Raw genomic sequence first — 22,378 nt, 5'->3', positions numbered from 1 at the left:
AGGTGGGAGTGGTGGGGGGGAAATGGAGAGAACTGTTCTTGAACAATAAAAAATAATTTGTAACTATATATGGTAATGAATGTAAACTACACTTACTGTGGTGATCACTTAACAATATGTTTCTATATCTCTCCTGACCAATGTGGTTCTGTTGGTTGGGCATTGTACTGCAAAGTAGAGTTTTCTGATTCTATTCCCAGTGAGGGCACATGCCTGGGTTGCAGGTTCAATCCCCAGATGGGTCACCTACACGAGGAAACCAATCGATGTTTCTCTCTCACTTTGGTGTTTCTCTCTTTTTCTCCCTCTCTTCCCCTCTGTCTAAAAATAAATAAAATTTCTAAAAAACAGTATATATATATATATATATATATATATATATATAATCATTATTTTTTATACCTGAAAGTAATATAGTATTATATGTCAACTATATCTCAATTTTTTTTCTTTTTTTATTATATTTTAATCATTGTTCAAATACAGTTTTCTCCTTTTTAACCCCAATCCTTTCCCCCCTCCCCACTTCCCTCCCATTACCACCCTCCCCTTAGTTTATGACCATGTGCCCTTTAAGTTTGTTCCTGTGAGCCCTTCCTACTGACCCCTTAAATTCCCTCTTCTCTCCCCTCCCGTCACCATGAGCCTGTCCTCTATTTCAGTGTCTTTGGTTATATTTTGCTTGCTTCTTTGTTTTGTTATTTAGGTTCCTATTAAAGGTGAGATCATATGGTATTTGTCTTTCACTGCCTGGCTTGTTTCGCTAAGCATAATGTTTTCCAGCTCCACCCACGCTGTTGCAAAGGGTAGGAGCTCCTTCTTTCTTTCTGCTGCATAGAATTCCATTGTGTAAATGTACCATAGTTTTTTGATCCATTCATTTACTGATGGGCATCTAGGTTGCTTCCAGCATCTAGCTATTGTAAATTGTGCTGCTATGAACATTGGGATGCACAGGTTCTTTTGGATTGGTGTTTTAGTATTCTTAGGATAGAGTCCCAGCAGTGGAATTGCTGGGTCAAAAGGCAGATCCATTTTTATTTTCCTGAGGAAGTTCCATACTGCTTTCCATAGTGGTTGTACCAGTCTGCAGTCCCACCAGCAGTGCACTAGGGTCCCCTTTTCTCCACAACCTCTCCAACACTTGTTGTTTGTTGCTTTGCTTATGATGGCCATTCTGACTGGTGTGAAGTGGTATCTCATTGTGGTTTTAATTTGCATCTCTCTGATAGCTAGTGATATTGAACATCGTTTCATGTGTCTTTGGATTTTCTGTATGTCCTCCTTGGAGAAGTGTCTGTTCAAGTCCTTTGCCCACTTTTTAATTGGATTCCTTGTCTTCTTAGAGTGGAGTCGTGTAAGTTCTTTATATATTTTGGAAATTAAACCCTTGTCTGAGGTATCATTGGCAAATATGTTTTCCCATATAGTTGGTTCTCTTTTAATTTTGATACTGTTTTCTTTAGCTGTGCAGAAGCTTTTAATTTTGACGAGGTCCCATTTGTTTATTCTTTCCTTTATGTCCCTTGCTCTAGGGGACACGTCAGTAAAAAAGTTTCTGCATGAAATATCTGAGATTTTCCTACCTACGTTCTCCTCTAGAACTTTAATGGTGTCACGTTTTATATTTAAGTCTTTTATTCACCTTGAATTTATTTTTGTATATGGTGTAAGTTGGTGCTCAAGTTTCATTTTTTTGCACGTGGCTGTCCAGTTCTCCCAACACCATTTGTTGAAGAGGCTATTTTTATACCATTTAATGTTGCTGCCTCCTTTGTCGAATATTAATTGACCATAGAGACTTGGGGTTATTTCTGGGCTCTCTGTTCTGTTCCATTGGTCTATGTGCCTGTTTTTATGCCAGTACCAGGCTGTTTTGATTACAGTGGCCTTGTAGTATAGTTTAGTGTCGGGTATTGTGACCCCTCCTACTTTACTCTTCTTTCTCAAAATTGCAGCAGCTATTCGGGGTCGTTTATAATTCCATATAAATTGTTGAAGTGTTTGTTCTATGTCTGTGAAATATGCCATTGGTACTTTAATAGGAATTTCATTGAATGTGTAAATTGCTTTGGGTAGTATGGACATTTTGATGATATTAATTCTTCCAATCCATGAACACGGTATATGTTTCCATTTGTTTGTGTCTTCCTTGATTTCTTTCTTCAGTGTTGTGTAGTTTTCTGAATACAGATCTTTTACCTCTTTGGTTAGGTTTATTCCTAGATATTTTATTTTTCTTTTTGCTATTTCAAATGGGATTTTTTCCTTGATCTCTGTTTCTGCTGTTTCATTGTTGGTGTACAGAAATGCCTTTCACTTCTGGATATTGACTTTGTATCCCGCTGTTTTGCCAAATTCATTTATTAGGTCAAGCAGTTTTTTGGTAGAGTCTATAGGATTTTCTATGTATACTATCATGTCATCTGCAAACAGTGACAGTTTTGTTTCCTCCTTTCCGATTTGAATGCCTTTTATTTCTTTTTCTTGTCTGATTGCTGTGGCTAAAACTTCCAGTACTATATTGAACAGAAGTGGTGAAAGTGGACAGCCTTGCCTTGTTCCTGATCTTAGTGGAAAAGATTTTAATTTTTGCCCATTGAGTTATATCTCAATTTTTAAGAATATATCTTTAAAATAAAATAAATGATTTATAGAGTGTAATTGATTATACGATTTCTTTTTTACATATTACCAAGTAGTTTTCTCACAAAATCTGGACAGCTTGTTATTAATATTTAAATTTCTTAAGGACCAAAAGTTTTATATTCTGGATAGTTATGTTTTTCATAACATCTACTTAGTACCTAGTATGGTTCAAAAATATAGTTAACTGGATGATTTAATGGAAATATATTGGAAGATAGGAAAATGTTTAAATGTTTTTACTAGCAATATTTCCCTTATTGATTATAACAAATTAGTATATATGAGCAAAAAGAAAAGAAAATTAAAATATAGCTAATTATGCCACTCAGATGTTTGAGATGCTTACTAATTTGCAATGTCTTATCATGTTCTGTTACCAAATCTCAGCTTCTGTCATGTTTTCTGTTTACTTGTAGGTCTCTACCTTCCAACCAGAGGAGAGGTCTACATTAATGGATATGCCATCTCAAAGAACATAATTGATATTCGAAAAAACATGGGCTTCTGCCCACAGCATGACTTGTTGTTTAATGACTTGACACTATCAGAACACCTTTATTTCTACTTTATGGTGAGTCAGCGATTTTTTAAATTATATAGTGTGTCGCTTTAGGCCTCTGTCTCCTTGTTGATTTTCTGTCTGAAATATCTATCCATTGAAGTCAATGGGGTGTTAAAATCCCTGTCTCTGATTGCAGTGCTGTCGACCTCTCCCTTTATGTCCATCAAGGTTTCCTTTACATATTTAGGTGCCCCTATGATAGTTGCATGAATGTTTACTAGGGTTATATCCTCTTGTTGGATTGTTCCCTTTATCATTATGTAGTGTCCTTTGTGTCTTACCATAGCCTTGGTTTTAAAGTTTAATTTGTTAGATATAAGTATTGCTACCTCAGCTTTTTCTTCCTTTGCATTTGTGTAAAATAACTTTTTTCACCCCTTTACTTTTATTCTGTGTGTATCTTTCGATCTAAGGTGGATCTCTTGGAGGTGGCATACACACACACACACACACACACACACACACACACACACGTATATACCTTTTCTTCTTTTATCTTAATATATTATATTGATAGGTCTTGTTTTCTTATTCAATAGGCTACCCTATTGTTTTGGTTGGAGTATTTAAGCCATTTACATTTAAGGTGATTATTGATATATACATAATTAGTGCCATTTTATTGTTAGACTATTTTCCACTGTTTTTTATTCTCTCTTTCTTCTTCCTAAAGCAAGCCCTTTAACATTTGTTTCAGTACTGATCTGGTGTTAACAAACTCCTTTAGTTCTTTCTTGTCTGGGAAGCTCCTTACTTCTCCTTCAATTTTAAATGATAACCTTGCTGGGTAAAGTGACCTTGGTTGTAGGTCCTTGCTTTTCATCACATTGGACATTTCATACCACTCACTTCTGGCTTGATATGTTTCTGTTGAGAAATCAGATGACAGTCTAATTGGTGCTCCAGTATATTACCTGCTTTTCTCTTGCAGCTTTTATGGTGGTCTTCTTGTCTTTAGGCTTTGTCATTTTAACTACTATGTGTTTCAATGTAGGCCTCTTTGGGTCCAACTTGCTAGGCACTCTCTGAGGTCTTGGACTTGTGTGTATTTTTTCCTTCACCAGATTGGGGAAATTTTTGGTCATTATTTCTTCAAATAGGTACTCGATCCCTTGCTCACTTTCTTCTCCTTCTGGTATTTCTATGATGTAGATGTTGTTTTGCTTCATGTTGTCCAAAATGTTTCTTAAGCTCTCCTCCTTTTGCAAATTATTTTCCTGCTCTGCTTGGGTGCTTTAGTCTACTTTGTCTTCCAAATCACTAAGTCATTCCTCTGCTTCATCTAACCTACTGTTCATTCCTTCCAATGTATTGTTTCTTTCAGGTATTGCTTTATTTCTGACTGGTCATTTTTTATGGTTTCTATGTCTTTTTTTCATGCTATTGAGTATCCTTGTAATCATTGCTCTAAATAGGCTGTTCAATAAATTGCTTGCCCCAATTTCATCTAGTTCTTCTTCTGGAAAATTCTCTTGTTCTTTCATTTGGAATCTGTTTCTTTGTCTTCCCATTTAGCTGGTTCTTTGTATTTATTTCTATGTCTTAGGTAGATCTGCAAAGACTCTGGTGTAGGTCTTTGTCAGATGCTGCTTGTGAATGGCCTGGGGCAACTTGTTTGAAGTTATTAGCAATACACCACATGTGGCTCCATCTGCTGGGCCTGTTTGTGTGCAGAAAGAACCAGGCTACACACCAAGGTTGGCTTTTACCAGCACCAGGCCTGGAGGAGCATCAGCTAAGTCTCCAAGCTCCCAGAAATCTGTCCTGGTTGTTAAACTTAATCAATTATATAGCCTGCATATATATTGTAAACACATAAATTGTGCTGCTATGAATATTGGGGTGCACAGGTTCTTTTGAACTGGCGTTTCAGGATTCTTAGGGTATAATCCTAGCCATGGAATTGCCAGGTCAAAAGGCAGTTCCATTTTTAATTTTCTGATGAAGTCCCATACTATTTTCCACAGTGACTACACCAGTCTGCATTCCCACCATCAGTATACTGACGTTCCCTTTCCTCCACAACATCACCAGCACTTGTTGTTCTTTGATTTGGTTATGATGGCCATTCTGACTGGAGTGAAATGATATCTTATTGTAGTTTTAATTTGCATCTCTCTGATGGCTACTGATGTTGAGCATCATTTCATATGTCTCTGGATCCTTTGCATGTCCTCCTTGGGGAATTGTCTGTTCAGGTCTTTTGCCCACTTTATAATTGGGTTGTTTGTTTTCCTGGAGTGGAGTTGTGTGACTTCTTTATATATTTTGGAGATCAAACCCTTGTTTGAAGTATCATTTGCAAATACATTTTCCCATGCTATTGGTTCCTTTTTCATTTTGCTGACATTTTCTTTAGCCATACAGAATCACTTAATCTTATGTATGGTATAAGTTTGTAATCCGTTTTCATTTTTTTTGCATGTACCAGTACAATTTTCCCAACACCATTTATTGAATACTCTGTTTTTACTGAATCATATGTTCTTTCCTCCTTTGTTAAATATTTTAAGGTGACCTTTTAAAATATATTTTACTGATTATGCTATTACAGTTGTCCCAATTTTTTTCTCCACTTTTCTTCCCTCCATTCTATACCCCCCTCCCACCTGTATTACGCCCCCCCCCCCACTTAGTTCATATACATGGGTTGTACATATAAGTTCTTTGGTTTCAGCATTTCCTATACTATTCTCAACCTCCCCCATCTATTTTGTACCTACAATTCATGCTTCTAATTCCTTTTACCTTTCCTCCCACTCTTCCTTCTCCCCCTCCCTACCAATAACCCTCCATTTCTGTGATTCTGTTCCTGTTCTAGTTGTTTGCTTAGTTTTTCTCTTTGTTATTTTTTAGGTTCAGTTGTTGATTGTTGTGAGTTTGTAGTCATTTTGTTGTTCATGTTTTTTATCTTCTTCTTTTTCTTAGATAAGTCCCTTTAATATTTCATGTAATAAGAGTTTGGTGATGATGAACTCCTTTAACTTGACCTTATGAAGCACTTTAGCTGCCCTTCCATTCTAAATGAGAGCTTTGTTGGATAGAGCAATCTTGGATATATGTCCTTGCCTTCCATGACTTTGAATATTTCTTTCCAGCCCCTTCTTGAATATAAGGTTTCTTTTGAGAAATCAGCTAATAGTCTTATGGGAACTGCTTTGTAGGTAACTGTCTCCTGTTCTCTTGCTGCTTTTACGATTCTCTCCTTCTCTCTTTTTTTTTAATTTTACTTTTTTACTTTTAGAGAGGAGGAAGTGAAGGAGAAAGAAAGGGAGAGAAACATCAATGTGTGATTGCTCTCATGTGCCCCCAGCTGGGCACCTGGCCTGCAACCCAAGCATGTGTCCTGGCTGGGAATTGAACCAGTGATTCTTTGGTTTGCAGGTCCATGCTCAATCCACTGAGCTACACCAGCCAGGCTCTCCTTATCTTTAATCTTGGGTAATGTAATTATGATGTGCCCTGGTGTGCTTTAGGTCCAACTTCTTTGGGACAGTCTGAGCTGCCTGGACTTCCTGGAAGTCTATTTCCTTTGCCAGATTAGGGAAGTTTTCCTTCATTATGTTTTCAAATAAGTTTTCCATTTCTTGCTCTTTCTGTTCTCTTTCTGGCACCCATATCATTCAGACGGCAGAACATTCGAAGTTGTCTCAGATGTTCCTAAACCTCCTCAGTTTTTTGAATTCTTGTTTCTTCATTCTGTTCCAGTTGGATGTTTATTTCTTCCTTTTTTCCCCAAATCATTGATTTCAGTCCTAGTTTTCTTCCCTCCACTGTTGACTCCCTGAATATTTTGCTTTACTTCACTTTGGGTAGCCTTCATTTCTTCCTTCATTTTGTGACAAAGCTCAATCCATTCTGTGAACATCCTGATTACCAGTGTTTTGAATTCTGCTTCAGATAGGTTGTCTTTCTCTTCATCGCTTAGCTCTTTTTCTGGAGCTTTGATCTGTTCTTTCATTTGGGCCATATTTCTTTGTCTCAGTGCACGTGTTCTGTTCTAGGTGGGTGGAGCCTTTGGTATTCACCAGGGTGGGCCACTCTTGTCCCCACCCTGAGTCTGACATGAGTATGACCCCCCACCCACAGCAAGTGCCACCTTGTGGCTGGGTTATGGCACTTGCTGTGAGTGGGGTGTCAGAGAGGGAACAATGCCACTGACTTGCTCCTCTCCAGCTCAACTTTCCAACAAACTCTCCTGTGAACCTGGGAGTTTCTCCAGTTGTCACTACCCCACCCCTGCAGTTTTTTTACAGATAAACATGAGTCTTTGTTTTCCCATTCAGCCAGCGCCAACTCACCTGCATGGCCTGCCACCTTCCCACGGATCCCCTCTGCTCAGGTGCCTGTCTCCCATTTCCACCATTCCTACAGGTCTGGGTGAATATTTCGCTGACTCCTTGGTTGTTGGAGTTCCATGCAGTTTGATTTTCTGGCACTTCTGGTTGTTCATTGTTTTAAATGGATTGTTGTCCTACTTTTGGTTGTGCAAGGAAGTGAAGCATTTCTACCTATACCTCCAGCTTGTCCAGAACTCATTGTTCCTCTAGTTCTTGTTGATGAAGGGTTAGGCTGTTTAGTTGAGATTTTTCTGTCTTCTTTAGGTAGGCCTGTAATGCTATGAACTTCCCTCTTCAGGCTGCTTTCACTGTGTCCCATAGATTTGGGGTTGTTGTGTGATCATTTTCATTTCTTTCAAGATACTTTTTGATTTATCCTTGATCTCATTGTTTACCCATTAATTACTTAGTAACATGTCATTCAACCTCCATGTTTTTTAATGTTTTTGATGTTTTTCGTTGTTGCTGGTTTCTAGTTTCAAGCCATTCTGATCTGAGAAAATGCTTGATATGATTTCAATAGTCTTGAATTTGTTAAGGCTTGTTTTGTGTCCTACCATGTTTTCTATCTTTGAAAATGATTTTCTTTCCTTTGAGAAGGATGTATATTTTGCTTCTTTGAGGTGAAATATTCTGTAAATATTAAGTCCACTTAATCTAGAGTATCATTTAATGCCACTATATCCTTGTTGATTTTTTGCCTTGAAGATCTAATCATTATTGACAGTGGGGTATTAAAATCCTTTACAGTAACTATATTGCTGATGATCTCTTTCTTAAAGTTCAAGGTATTCTTTATATATTTAGGTGCTATTATATCAGGTCACTATATATTTACTAGGAGCATATTCTCTTGCTGGACTACTCCCTTAAGTACTTTACAGTGACCTTCTTTGTCTCTACTATGGCTTTTGTTTGAAGTCTATTTTCTCAGATATAAGTATTGCTACCCCAGGTTTTTTTTTCATGTTGTTTTGTGTGGAATATTTTTTTCCATCTCTTCTCTTCACTTTCAGTCTGTATATGTCTTTTTTTCTGAGCCAGGACTCTTGTAGACCATGTTTTCTTATTGATTAAACTACTCCATGTCATTTGATTGGGTCATTTAAGGCATTTACATTTAAGATTTTTATTGATAGGTATGGTTCAATGCCATTTTTCTCTTTATACCTGTGTTCCTCTCTCACTCTCTCTTAATTTCTTTTTATTCTTAAAGCAGTCCATTTAGCAACTGTTACAGTGCTGTTTTGGTGAAGATGTACTCTTTTAGCTTTTTTTTTTTTTAACTTGGAAAGCTCTTTATTTTGCTTTCCATTTTAAGTGAGAGCCTTGGTGGGTAGATTAGTCTTGATTGCTGGTTTTTGCTTTTCATTACTTGGAATATTTTGTGTCAGTCCCTTCTTGCTTGTAGCATTTCTGTTGAGAAATCAGCTGATTGTCTTATCCAAGCTCTCTTGTATGTTACTAGCTATTTCTCCCTTGCTGCCTTTTAGATTCTCTCTTTGTGCTTATATTTTGCCATTTTAATTGTGATGTGTCTAGGAGTTGGCCTCTTTGGGTTCATCTGCTTTACTCATTTCTTAATTGGTTTGTTTGTTTTTTGATGTTGAGTTTTATAAGTTCCATGTTAATTTTGAATATTAAGCCTTATAAGAAGTATTGACAAATATGTTTTTCTGTTCAGTGGCTTCTCTTTTCATTTTGTTGATGATTCCCTTTGCTATGTAAGAATTTTGTAGTTTTATGGAGTCCAATTGTTAATTTTTGTTGTTGTTGGGGGTATTTTTTGCTCAAGGTAAAATATCAGAAAAGATATTGCTATGAGAAATGTCCCATATTTTACTACCTATGTTATCTTTTATGATTCTCTTTTTAAAAACATTTTTTAAAAGATTTGTTTATTTATTTTTCAGAGAGAGGGGAAGAAAGTGAGAAAGAGAGGGAGAGGAACATCAATGTGTAGTTGCTTCTCATGTGGTCCCCACTAGGAACTTGGCCTGCAACCCAAGCATGTGCCCTGACCGGAATCGAACCAGTGACCCCCTGGTTCACAGGCCACACTCAATTCACTGAGCTACACCAGCCAGGGGTCTTTTATGATTCCTATTGTTTTGAGTCTAACAGTTAAGTCTTTAATCCATTTTGACTTTTTCTTGTGTATGGTGTAAGAAGGTGATGTGGTTTTATTTTTCATGTATCTGTCTCATTTTCCCAAAACAATGTATTGAGTAAACCTTCTCTACTCCCTTGTAAATTGTTGCCTCCTTTATCAAATATTAATTTATCATGAAGGCATGGGTTTATTTCTGGTGTCTCTATTCTGTTCCATAGATTTATATATCAGTTAGATCTATATCAGCTTTTATGTCAATTCCATGCTGTTTTGAATACTATGGACTATCATGTGCCATGATTCCTCCAGCATTATACTTTTTTAATGATAATGCTGTGATAATACAGTGTCTTTTGTGATTCCATAGAAATTATTAGGATATTTGTTCTAGTTCTGTGAAACACACCATTGATATCTTGATAGGAGTTGTGTTGAATCTATAGATTGCTTTGGATGGTATGGGCATTTTAATGATGTTAATTCTTCATATTCATGGACATGGTATATGCTTCCATTTTTGTATCTTCTTCAATTTCTTTCTTTATTGTATTAAAATTTTCCTAGTACAGGTCTTGTGCATCCTTGCATAAGTTTATTCATATGCATGTTAATATTTTGATGTAATTGTAAATAAGATTGTTCTCTTGGTTTTTCTTTTTGATAATTCATTATTGGTATATTAAAACACAACTGATTTCTGGATATTTATTTTGTGTCCTGCTACTTTGCCAAATTTATTTATATGTTCTAGTAGATCTTTGGAGGAATATTTAGAGTTCTCAATATAAAGTATTCTTTTATCTGCAAATAATAATGACACAATACTTTTTCCTTACCATTTGAATGCCTTTTATTTCATCTTCTTGTCAACTGCTATGGCTAGGATGTCCTGTACTTGGTTGAATAAGAATGGTGAAAGAAGACATCTCTGTCATGTTCCCAATTATAAGGGAAATGCATTTCATTTTTGCCCATTGAGTAAGATGTTAGCTGTGGGTTTGTCATATGTTACCTTTATTATGTGGATATATGTTTTCTTAATTCTGATTTTGCTGAGAGTTTTTTTCTATCATAAACAGATGCTAGATTTTGTCAAATCCTTTTTCTGCATCTACTGATATGGTCACATAGTTTTTATCCTTTATTTTGATTATGTGGTTTATCACATTTATTGATTTGCAGATATTGTAGCAACCTGGTATCCTCAAAGTAAATCGCACTTGTTCATGGTGTATGATCTTTTTAATGTATTGCTGAATCCAGTTTACTAATACTCTGTTGAGAATTTTAGCATCTATGCTCATCAAGTATATTTGCCTATCATTTTCTTTCTTTGCAGTATCTTTATCTGGTTTTGAAATTAGGATAATGTTAGCCTCATAAAAAGAGCTTCCCTCCTCTTGAAGTTTTTGGAATAGTTTGATAAAATATTTGTTAATTCTTCTCTGACTATATGGTAAAATTTATCTGTGAAAACATTTAGTCCAGGACTTTTGTTTTAGGGAGTTTTTTTATTACTGTTTCAATTTTACTACTTGTAATATGTCTATTAATATTCTCTGATTCTTCCTGATTGAGTTTTGGAAAAGTGTATGTTTCCAGAAATTTATCCATTTTGTCCTTATTTTCCAATGTATTCACTTATAGTTGTTCATAATATTTTCTTACAATCCTTTCTTTGGTGTTAGTTACTTTTTATCTTTAATTTCTGATTTTATTTATATAAATCATCTTTTCTCTTGACAAGTCTGGTTAAAGGTTGGTCAATCCTGTTTATCTTTTTAAAGAACCAATTTTTTGTTTTATTCATCTTTGGTATTTTTTTCATTTGGAACACTATTTTGTTCCTTTTCTTCATTTTTTTATTGTTGTTCAATTACGGTTGCCCCAATTTTTCTCTCATTGTTCTCCCCTCCTTGCTCTGATCTTTATTATGCCCTTTCTTGTATCACCTTGGACTTCATGTTGTTCTTTTTCAAGTTACTTTAAGTTAGAACATAGCTTGTTTATTTAAGATTTTTCTTGTATCTTCAGTTAGGCCTCTATTGTTATGTATTTCCCTTTTAGGATAGCTTTAACTGTATGGACATTTTGATGATGGTAATTCTTCCAATCCATTAACATGGTATATGCTTCCATTTATTTGTGCCTTCTTCCTTCATTTCTTTTTTCAGTGTTGTGTAGTTTCCTGAGTAAAGCTCTTTTACCTCCTTGGTTAGGTTTATTCCTAGGTACTTTATTTTTCCAAGGATATCTGCTCTCACCACTTCTATTCAACATAGTGTTACAAGTCCTGGCCACTGTGATCAGACAATATAAAGAAATAATAGACATCCCCATTGGAAAGAAGGAAGTAAAACTGTCATTGTTTGCACATAACATGAAGAATCATCAAGTAATATGTATACAGCAAACATGGACAAAGCCAAAACGGGGTTGTATTGAGTGTGGGAGGTAGGGATGGGTGGAGCAGTAGGGAGTGGTGTGGAAAAAATGGACAAGAATATTTGAATTTTATTTGAACTAGAATAAATAAAATAAAATAAATATAATAAAATAAAATAAATTTTTAAAAATTAATAAAAGGTTAAAATTTATCCCCCAAAAACCCTTATGGACTCCACCAAAACACTATTCAACCTAATAAGTGAATTTGGCAAAACAGTGGGATATGGAGTCAATATTCTGAAATCTATGGTATTTTTGTACACCAACAACAAAATATCAGAAACAGAAATCAGGAAAAATATACCATCTTGTTTATATCTTATCTGTGGGCTCTGGTTATGATGTCACTTTCAGTCTTCGCATTGCTTTTTCAGTATCTCCCATGCCTGTGTTACCCATTGGTCAGTTTGTACCTGGGTAGAAAGTCTGCTCATTAGCATAATTTTTAAATTTGGTATTCTAATTATGGTTATATCCATTTATGCAAATGATGGAGTAAACACATGAATTCATAAAAAACTGTGTCACTTTCCCACTCTTCTTTTCTATTACCTCCCCAGTATTCTCTAGTTCCCCAGAATTCCCTTCTTAATCCCCCAGCCAGGAGTCACCCACTTTCATAACTGTGCCACATCCAAGTGACAGGAAAGCAGAAAGAGTGGTAAAAAACAATTGGGTTTGGCCAGGTCTTCTTGGAGCCATGGCTCCACTAAACTGAAAAGGTTCACCACCCTCAGCATTTTGGCTCATGTAGGACTCCATTCTCTTCTATTCTTGTCACCACCCCTCCTACAATACTTCCTATGGTCTAGGCCACAAAATAGCAAGGAAAAGATGGGATTGTGCCTCCTATACTATCTCAGAGCTTTAGGAATATTTCCTTTTCCACTTCTCAAACCAGAGCTAGAGGGTTTCCCCTTAATCTCATTCTCTTTGCACTACAGTGCATATCCAGGCTTTGGATTGCTTTTATCTTAGGCTAGTAAGTATACAAGGGTAAATGGTAAAATCAACACCAATTCGGTGGTATTTGGTTCTGGTGTTCTTCCTGATCCAACTGCCAGTGTTTACTTTTTATGGTACTCTAGGTTTAATACTTGAGTTCAGTGGAAGAGAAAGGCATTTACTCTGTCATACCTGGAAGCTAGACATATGATCCTTTTCCCCCTGTAATCATGAGTTTCAGATGTGTTTATAAATACTGAATATTCATTTTTTAGGAATTTTCCTTTAGACATAAAGGGAAACAATGGGAAAGAGAGGACTATGTAGCTGATGTAAGAACAGAGCTGGTATAAAGTGTTTTAAGGAAGTAGTTGCAAAAACTTTATATACTGGTGTGGGGAGTAGGTTTACAGTTGTAATACAAATAAATAATACAATAATTAATAAATAATAATATAAGAATAAACTCTTAGTTTTACATACAACTGTAAACCTACATTTGTTCACCCCTATAGATAATGTTATCATCTAAAGAACTGCCTGAGGATAAAGTTGGGATGTATAATGTAAATTCTGGCTTCTCTTTTTAGGTAAAAAGAAAATGTCAGAAGATATACCCTATTGAAATTGACAATATGCTCTCTACTTTTAACCTACAAGAAAAGCGTGATACAATTTCAGAGTCACTGACTGCAGGAATGAAACGCAAACTCTCCGTCATGATAGCACTTATAGGAGACTCCAAGGTATTAGAGAAAGAGAGAACAAGGAAGAGGAGGGGGAAGGGAGGAAGGTGCATGAACATGCACTCACACTAAAAACGTGTTCCTACCAGCTGGTCCAGAAAACTGAGCTGACAACAAGTTGAGAGCAGATATGACTCTTAAGGGAATGTTACCAGTGGTAATCAAAGAAAATTTGCATTGTTGAGTCAGCTGTTATAATATGGTCTAGGGTTATTTTTTATAGTTTTTACCACTATTGTTAGGCTAGGTTTTTATATTAGTTTAAATGTATTCCCCTCAAATAGTAAATTATCCTGCAAGTAATTTGGCATCAATTATCAATAGTTATGGAATTATTCTTCTGGCCTCTAGGTGATGATACTCGATGAACCATCATCTGGCATGGACCCTCTCTCAAGAAGAGCCACCTGGGATCTCCTTCAACGATATAAGCACAATCGTACCATCTTAATGACCACCCACTACATGGATGAAGCTGACATCTTGGGTGACCGTATAGCCATCATGGTCAAGGGAACCCTGCAGTGCTGTGGCTCTTCAGTCTTCCTTAAACAAATATATGGTCTATCTTCCTTTGATCATTGTTAGGATATTAATGTCTTAATAATATTCTTCTAACATGATTTTTATTATATTTTACCTATTACCCAAAACTTCAATGACTCTTTCTATCCTATTAATTAGGTCTCGACTATTCTAATTGGTTTTTAAGGCCCTTTGCAATCTGGATATTCCATACACAGGGTGGGTCAAAAGTAGATTTACAGTTGTGAGTACACAAAACACAAAGTTTATTATTTTATTATTATTTATTGATTATTGTATTACTTTCTATACAAACAACTGTAAATCTACTTTTGACCCACCCTGTATATACTTATCAATTGTTTCCACCACACACCTTAGGAACTACATTTACTACCCTGCAGACTGTGCTTGTTTCTCTCATTTTGAACCTGTTAACAGTTTTCCTTGTGCCTCCAAAGAGATTTATTTTATTGAGTAACTTGTTGGTTGGTGAGAGGAGGAGGTAGAAAAATCAATGACCTCTGATTCTAGTTTAATGTTTGTCAAATCAGTCAATTGCAAATAGAGTAATTGACAGTGAAAATATAGTGCAGAGTGAAAACAAACAAGTGAAATGAAACAACTCTCAACTTTGATAAGTATACAGTTTTGTAGAAGATAAAACCAATCTACTAAGCAGTGAAATATTGAGGGCTAAAATTAATAGTAATTGGAATTCATAATTGGAGGGTATAAATGTAAATAAAGGTAATGGAGAATGAATTGCTTTATCATTCATTTACTAATATTGAGTTTATTCAATTCATTATTTCCTCTTTACTAGGTATTATAATATCTGTTTTATGTATCATATTTAATATTCAAATCAACAGCTCCATTTTTTAGAATGCACTGGGTCCCAGATATATGTATCTTAGTCATATTTATATACCCATTTATTTCTTCAAATTTATTATTACTTTATGAGTTTAAGTTTTTACAATTAAATTATAAGGGATTCTGCATCCAAAACTAAATTTATTCCACCTGAATTGGATGCACCTAGTTTATTGGGGTGACATTGGTTAATAAAATTATATGGGTATCAAATATACAATTCTATGATACATCATCATTGTGTGTTTAACACCCAAATTCAAACCGCTTTTCATCACCATATATTTTATCCCCCATATCATTTATTACCTCCCAACCTCCTTTTACTCTGGTAATCACCATGCTGTTGTTTGTATCTATGAGTTGTTTGTTTATCTTTTTTTCATGTGTTGCTTTCAGTTTTATATCCCACATATGAGTAAAATTATATGGTTCCTATCTTTTTCTGTCTTATTTTGTTTAACATGGTATTCTCAAGATCCATCCAGTTGTTGAAAATGACAGTATTTCATATTTTCTTATGGCTAGTAGTATTCTATTGTTTATATTACCACATCTTCTTTACCCAGTTATTATCGAAGGGCTTTTTGGTTATTTCCATGGCTTTGGCGCTGTGAATAATGCTGCAATGAGCAATAGGATGTGTATATCTTTGCAAATAAATGTTTTCAAATTTTTCAAGTAGATACCCAGAAGAGGGTAACTCTATTCTTAATTTTTTGAGGAATCTCCATACTACCATATTTTCAATAGCAGCTGAACCAGTATGGAAATTCCCACCAGCAGTGCAGTGACTAAGGGTTTCTTTTCTCCACAACCTCTGCAACACTTGTTATTATTTGTCTTGTTGATAACAGCCATTTTAATGAGTGTGAGGTGGGCTTCCTTGTAGGTTTGATTTGCATTTCCCTAATAGCTAGTGAATTTGGGCATCTTTTTCATATATCTGTTAGCTAGTTGTATGTCTTTTGGGGAGAGGTGTCTGTATAGGTCCTTAGCTCATTTGTTAATTCAACTGTTTGCTTTTTTGGTGTAGAGTTGTATGAGTTCTTTATGTATTTTGGTTATTAATATCTTGTCACAGCTGTTGTTTGCGAGTATCTTCTCCCCTTCTGTTGGTTTTCTTTTGGTTTTTTAGCAGTATCTTTTGCTGTGCAGAAGTTTTTTAGTTTGATATAGTCCCCTTCATTTATTTTTGCCTTCACTTCCCTTGCCTGTGGGGTCAAATTCATAAAATCCTCTTTAAGATGAAGATCCATAAGTTTAGTACCTATGTTTACTTCTATGTAATTTCTCATTTCAGGTCTTATATTTAGGTCTTTGATACATTATGAGTTAATATTTATCTGTGGGTACAAACAGAAATTTAGTTTGATTCTTTTCATGTGTTTTTTCAACTTTCCCACCACTATTTATTGAAGAGACATTCTTTTCTTCATTGTATGTTTTTGCTTCTTTGTTGAAAATTATTTGTCCTTATACTTGTGGGTTTACTTCTGGCCCATCAGCTTTATTCCACTGGTCTGTGAATCTGTTTTTCTACCAATACTATGCTGGTTTTTCTATTAATTTTACTGGTTTTTTTCACTATCATTTAGTTCCCTTATACCACCCTTCCCCCATGATCACCACACTTTTTTCATGTCTATGAGTCCTTTTACCTTTTTGCTCAATCCTTCCACCTCCTAAGCTTCCCACCCTTAGCTGTCATCCTACTCTCCATCTATGAGTCTGTCTCTATTTTGCTTATTAGTTCAGTTCATTCATTAGATTCCATATATGAGTGAAATCATGTGGTATTTTTTCTCTGACTGGCTTATTTCAGTTAGCATAATGTTCTCCAGGTCCGTCCATACTGTCTGTCACAAAGGGTAAAATTTCCTTCTTTACAGCTGAGTAGCATTCTATTGTGTAAATGTGCCATAGTTATTTTATCCACCCATCTACTGATGGACACTTAGGCTGTTTCCATATCTTGGTGATTATAAATAACACTGCAGTGAATGTAGGGGTGCTTATGTTCTTTGGAATTAGTGTTTTGGGTTCCTTCAGATATTTTCCTACAAATGGGATCGCTGGGTAAAAAGGCAGATCCATTATTAATTTTTTGAGGTATCTCCATACTGATTTCCACAGTGGCTGCACCAGTCTGCATTCTCACTGACAAAGTAAAATGGTCCCACTCTCTCCACAGCCTCACCAGCACTTGATGATTTTTGATTTATTGATGATAGCCATTCTGACAACTATAAGATGATATGTCATTGTGGTTTTCATTTGCATTTCTCTGATGATTACTGATGTCAAGCATCTTTTCATATGTGTATTGGCCAACTGTATGTCCTGTTTGGGGAACAGTCTTTTTAGATCCTCTGCCCACTTTTTGTTGGGTTCTTTGGATTTTTGTTTTTGGATTTTGTTGTTATTTTTGGCATTGAGTTTTCTAAGTTATTTTTTAATTATTTTATTGTTGCTCAATTACCATTGTCTGCATTTTCCCTCCACCACTCACCACCAGCCCAGCCAAACCCACCTCCCTCCCTTGCTTTCATCCAGGCCCTTGGTTTCATCCAGGTGTCCTTTGTAGTCATTCTGGAAAGCCCTTTCCCCCTCCCCTTCCACCTCTCCTGTGGTTACTGTCAGATTGTTCTTAATTTCAATGTCTCTGATTATATTTTGCTTGCTTTCTTCCTTTTATGGATTATGTTCCAGGTAAAGGTGAGATCATATGGTATTTGTCCCTTACCACATGGCTTATTTCACTTAACATAATGCTCTCCAGGTCCATCCATACTGTTGCAAAGAGTAGGAACTCCTTCTGTCTTTCTGCTGCATAGAATTTCATTGTGTAAATGTATCATCATATTTTGACCCACTAATTTACTGATGGGCACTTAAGTTGCTTCCAGCACTTCACTATTGTAAATTGTGATGCTATGAACATTGGAGTGCATAGGTTCTTTGGATTGGTGTTTCAGGCTTCTTAAGATATAATCCCAGCAGTGGAATTGCCATGTTAAAAGGCAGTTCCATTTTTAGTTTTCTGAGAAAATTCAATCTGTTTTCCACAGTGGCTGCACCAGTCTGCATTCCCACCAGCAGTGAAGTAGGATTCACTTTTCTCCACATCCTCTCCAAAACTTGTTTGTTGGTTTGTTTATGATGGCCATTCTCAACAGTGTGAAATGCTATAACATTGTGGTTTTAATTTGCATCTCTCTGATAGCTAGTGATGCTGAGCATCTTTTCATATATCTCTGGGCCCTCTGTATGTCTTTCTTGGAGAACTGTCTGTTCAAATATTTTGAGCATTTGTTAAATGGTTGTTTTGTTCTCCTGGAGTGGAGTCATGTGACTTCTTTAAGTATTTTGGAGATTGAACCCTTGTCCCAGGTATCATTGATAAATATGTTTTCACATACGGTTGTTTCTCTTTTCATTCTAATGCTGTTTTCTTTAGCCATGCAGAAGCTTTTTATTTTGATGAGGTCCCATTTGTTTGTTCTTTCCTTCATGTCCCTTGCTTTAGGGGACATATCAGTGAAGATGTTGCTGCGAGGGATGTCTGAGATTTCCCTACCAATGTTTTCTTCTAGGACTTTGATGCTGCCACATCTTATCTTCAAGTCTTTTATCCACCTTAAATTTATTGTTGTGTATGTTGTAAGTTGGCGATCCAGTTTCACTTTTTTACATGTAGCTGTCCAGATCCTGCAACACCATTTGTTGAAGATGCTATTTTTACTTCATTTTATGCTGCTGCCCCCTTTGTTGGAAATTATTTGACCATAGAGACTTGGGCTTATTTGTGGGCTCTCTGTTCTGTTCCATTGGTCCATGAGTCTGTTCTCATGCCAGTACCAGGCAGTTTTGATTACAGTGGCCTTTTAATACAGTTTGATATCAGGTATTGTGATCCCTCCTACTTTGCTCTTCTTTCTCAAAATTGCTGCAGCTACTCAGGGTCATTTATGGTTCCATATAAATTTATGAAATGTTTGTTGTATATCTATGAAATATGTCATTGGTGCTTTAATAGGGATTGCATTGAATCTATTAATCACTTTGGATAGTATGGCCATTTTGATGATGTTAATTCTTCCAATCCATGAATATGATTGCATGCTTCCATTTGTTTTTGTCACCCTTAATTTCTTTCTTCAGTGCTGTGTAGATTTCTGAGTACAGTCTTTTACCTCCTTGGTTAAGTTTATTCCTAGGTACTTTATTTTTCTTGTTGCTATATCAAATGGGATTTTTTTCCTGATATCTGCTCTGATATTTCACTGTTGCTGTAAAAAAAAATGCCTTTGATTTCCAAATATTGACTCCATATCCCGTTCTTTTGCCAAATTCCCTTATTAGGTCCAGTAGAGTTTTGGTGGAGTCTATAGCATTTTCTATGTACACTATCATGTCATCTGCAAACAATAACAGTTTTGCTCCCTCTTTTACAATTTGGATGCCTTTTATTTCTTTTTCTTGTCTAATTGCTTTCATTATGACATGTAATACTATGTTGAATAGGAGTGGTAAAAGCGGGAATCCTTGTCTTTTCCTGATCTTAGTGGGAAAGCTCTAAGTTTTTGCCCATTGAGTATGATGTTGTCTGTAGGTCTCTCCTGTATGGATTTTATTATATTGAAGGATGCTCCCTGTATTCCCACTAGCTGAGTGTTTTTATCATAAATGGGTGCTATACATTATCAAATGATTTTTCTGCATCTATTGTTATGATCGTATGATTTTTATCTTTGCTTTTGTTTATGTGATATATTACATTTATTGATTTGCAAAACATTGTACCATCCTTACATCCTTGGGATGAATCACACTTGATCATGGTGTATGATCTCTTTAACGTACGGCTGGATGCAGTTTGCCAATATTTTCTTGAGGATTTTAGCATCTATATTCATCAGCATTATTGGCGTGTAGTTTTCTTTCTTTGTTGTGTCTTTATTTGGTTTTGGGATTAGGATGATGCTGGCTTCATAAAAAGAGTTTCGGATCTTCCATCTTGTTAAGTTTTGGGGGTGAATCTGTGAATGATTGGGGTTAGCTCTTCCTTAAACGCTTTGTAAAATTCTCCTGTGAAACCGTCTGGTCCAGGGCTTTTGTGTGTCTTCAGTTTTTTAATTACAACTTCAATTTCATCAGTTGTTATTGGTCTGTTCAGGCTATCTGCTTCTTTTATGGAAGCAGTTATGGAAGATTATATTTTTCTAGAAATTTGTCCATTACAGCTAGGTTTTCAAATTTCTATTTTTTTTTGGGGGGGGGGGCCACTTTACAATTTTTTTTAAGTTTTATTTTAATCATGGTTCAAGTACAGTTTTCTCCCATTTACTCCCATTCCAGCCCACCCACCCAACCCTCCCCACTTCCCTCCCATTACCACCCTCCCCCTAGCTTTTGTCCATGTGTCCTTTAAATTTGTTCCTGTAAACCCTACCCATTCTCCCCTGAAATTCCCTCTTCTCTCCCCTGTGGTCACTGTCAGCCTGTCCTCTATTTCACTGTCTTTGGTTATATTTTGCTTGTTTCTTTTGGTGTTGTTGTTGTTTAGGTTCCTGTTAAAGGTGAGATCATATAGTATTTGTCTTTCACTGCCTGGCTTATTTTGCTTAGCATAATGCTTTCCAGCTCCATCCATGCTGTTGCAAAGGGTAGGAGTTCCTTTCTTTCTGCTGCATAGACTTCCATTGTGTAAATTTACCATAGTTTTTTGATCCATTCATTTACTGATGGGCATCTAGGTTGCTTCCAGCACTTAGCTATTGTAAATTGTGCTGCTATGAACACTGGGGTGCAAAGGTTCTTTTGTATTGGTGTTTTAGTGCTCTTAGGATATAGTCCCAGCAGTGGAATTGCCGGGTCAAAAGGCAGATCCATTTTTACTTTTCTGAGGAAGTTCCATACTGTTTTCCATAGTGGTTGTACCAGTCTGCAGTCCCACCAACAGTGCACTAGGGTCCCCTTTCCTCCACAACCTCTCCAACACTTGTTGTTTGTTGCTTTGTTTATGATGGCCCTTCTGTCTGGTGTGAAGTGGAATCTCATTGTGGTTTTAATTTGCTCTCTCTGATGGCTAGTGATGCTGAGCATCTTTTCATATGTCTCTGGACCCTCTGTATGTCCTCTTTGGAGAAGTATCTGTACAAGTCCTTTGCCCATTTTTTAATTGGATTGTTTGTCTTCTTAGAGTGGAGTCATGTGAGTTCTTTATATACTTTGGATATGAAACCCTTGTCTGAGGTATCATTGGCAAATATGTTTTCCCATACTGTAGGGTTCTCTTTTCATTTTAATGCTGTTTTCTTTAGCTGTGTAGAAGTTTTTTTATCTTGATGAGGTCCCATTTCTTTATTCTTTCCTTTATGTCCCTTGCTCTAGGGGACATGTCAGTGAAAATACTGCTGCGTGAAATATCTAACAATTTCCTGCCCATATTGACCTCTAGGACTTTAATGGTGTCATGACTTGTATTTATATCTTTTATCCACCTTGAATTTATTTTTGTGTATGCTGTAAGTTGGTGGTCGAGTCTCATTTTTTTGCATGTAGCTGTCTAGTTCTCCCAAAACCATTTGTTGAAGAGGCTATCTTTGCTCCATTTTATGCTGCTGCCCCCTTTGTTGGAAATTATTTGACCATAGAGACTTGGGCTTATTTGTGGGCTCTCTGTTCTGTTCCATTGGTCCATGAGTCTGTTCTCATGCCAGTAACAGGCTGTTTTGATTACAGTGGCCTTGCAATACATTTTGATATCAGGTATTATGATTTCTCCTGCCTTGCTCTTCTTTCTCAAAATTGCTGCAGCTATTTGGCATCATTTATGGCTCCATATAGATTTTTGAAATGTTTGTTCTATATCAGTTGAATGTGCCATTGGTACTTTAATAAGGATTGCATTGAATCTATAAATTGCTTTTGGTAGTGTGGACATTTTGATTATGTTAATTCTTCTGACCCATGAACACAGTATATGTTTTCATTGTTTGTGTCTTCCTTAATGTCTTTCTTTATTGTTGTGTAGTTTTCTGGGTATAAATCTTTTACCTCCTTGGTTAGGTTTATTCCTAGGTACTTTATTTTTCTTGTTCCTATAGCAAATGAAATTGTTTTCATGATTTCTGTTTCTAATATTTCATCATTGGTGTACAAAAAT

The 22,378-nt window shown here is 36.0% G+C and overlaps 1 protein-coding gene across 1 annotated transcript in view; it reads left to right on the top strand.

Annotated features, from left to right (window-relative positions):
* The window catches only part of LOC114504532 (ATP-binding cassette sub-family A member 3-like), a 244,777-nt gene that overhangs the window by 76,475 nt on the left and 145,924 nt on the right, over window positions 1–22,378 (top strand). Inside the window, exons 12-14 of the mRNA XM_028522197.2 lie at window positions 3,066–3,220; window positions 13,648–13,803; window positions 14,155–14,365. Of these exons, the coding sequence (XP_028377998.1) occupies window positions 3,066–3,220; window positions 13,648–13,803; window positions 14,155–14,365 (522 nt within the window). The remainder of the gene's footprint in view (window positions 1–3,065; window positions 3,221–13,647; window positions 13,804–14,154; window positions 14,366–22,378) is intronic.

This window comes from Phyllostomus discolor, chromosome 3, assembly GCF_004126475.2.
Source record: "Phyllostomus discolor isolate MPI-MPIP mPhyDis1 chromosome 3, mPhyDis1.pri.v3, whole genome shotgun sequence".
In the NCBI taxonomy this organism is placed as follows: domain Eukaryota; kingdom Metazoa; phylum Chordata; class Mammalia; order Chiroptera; family Phyllostomidae; genus Phyllostomus; species Phyllostomus discolor.
The sequence above is the reverse complement of the archived record's forward strand: the minus strand, read 5'-3'. Positions and strand labels throughout refer to the sequence as shown.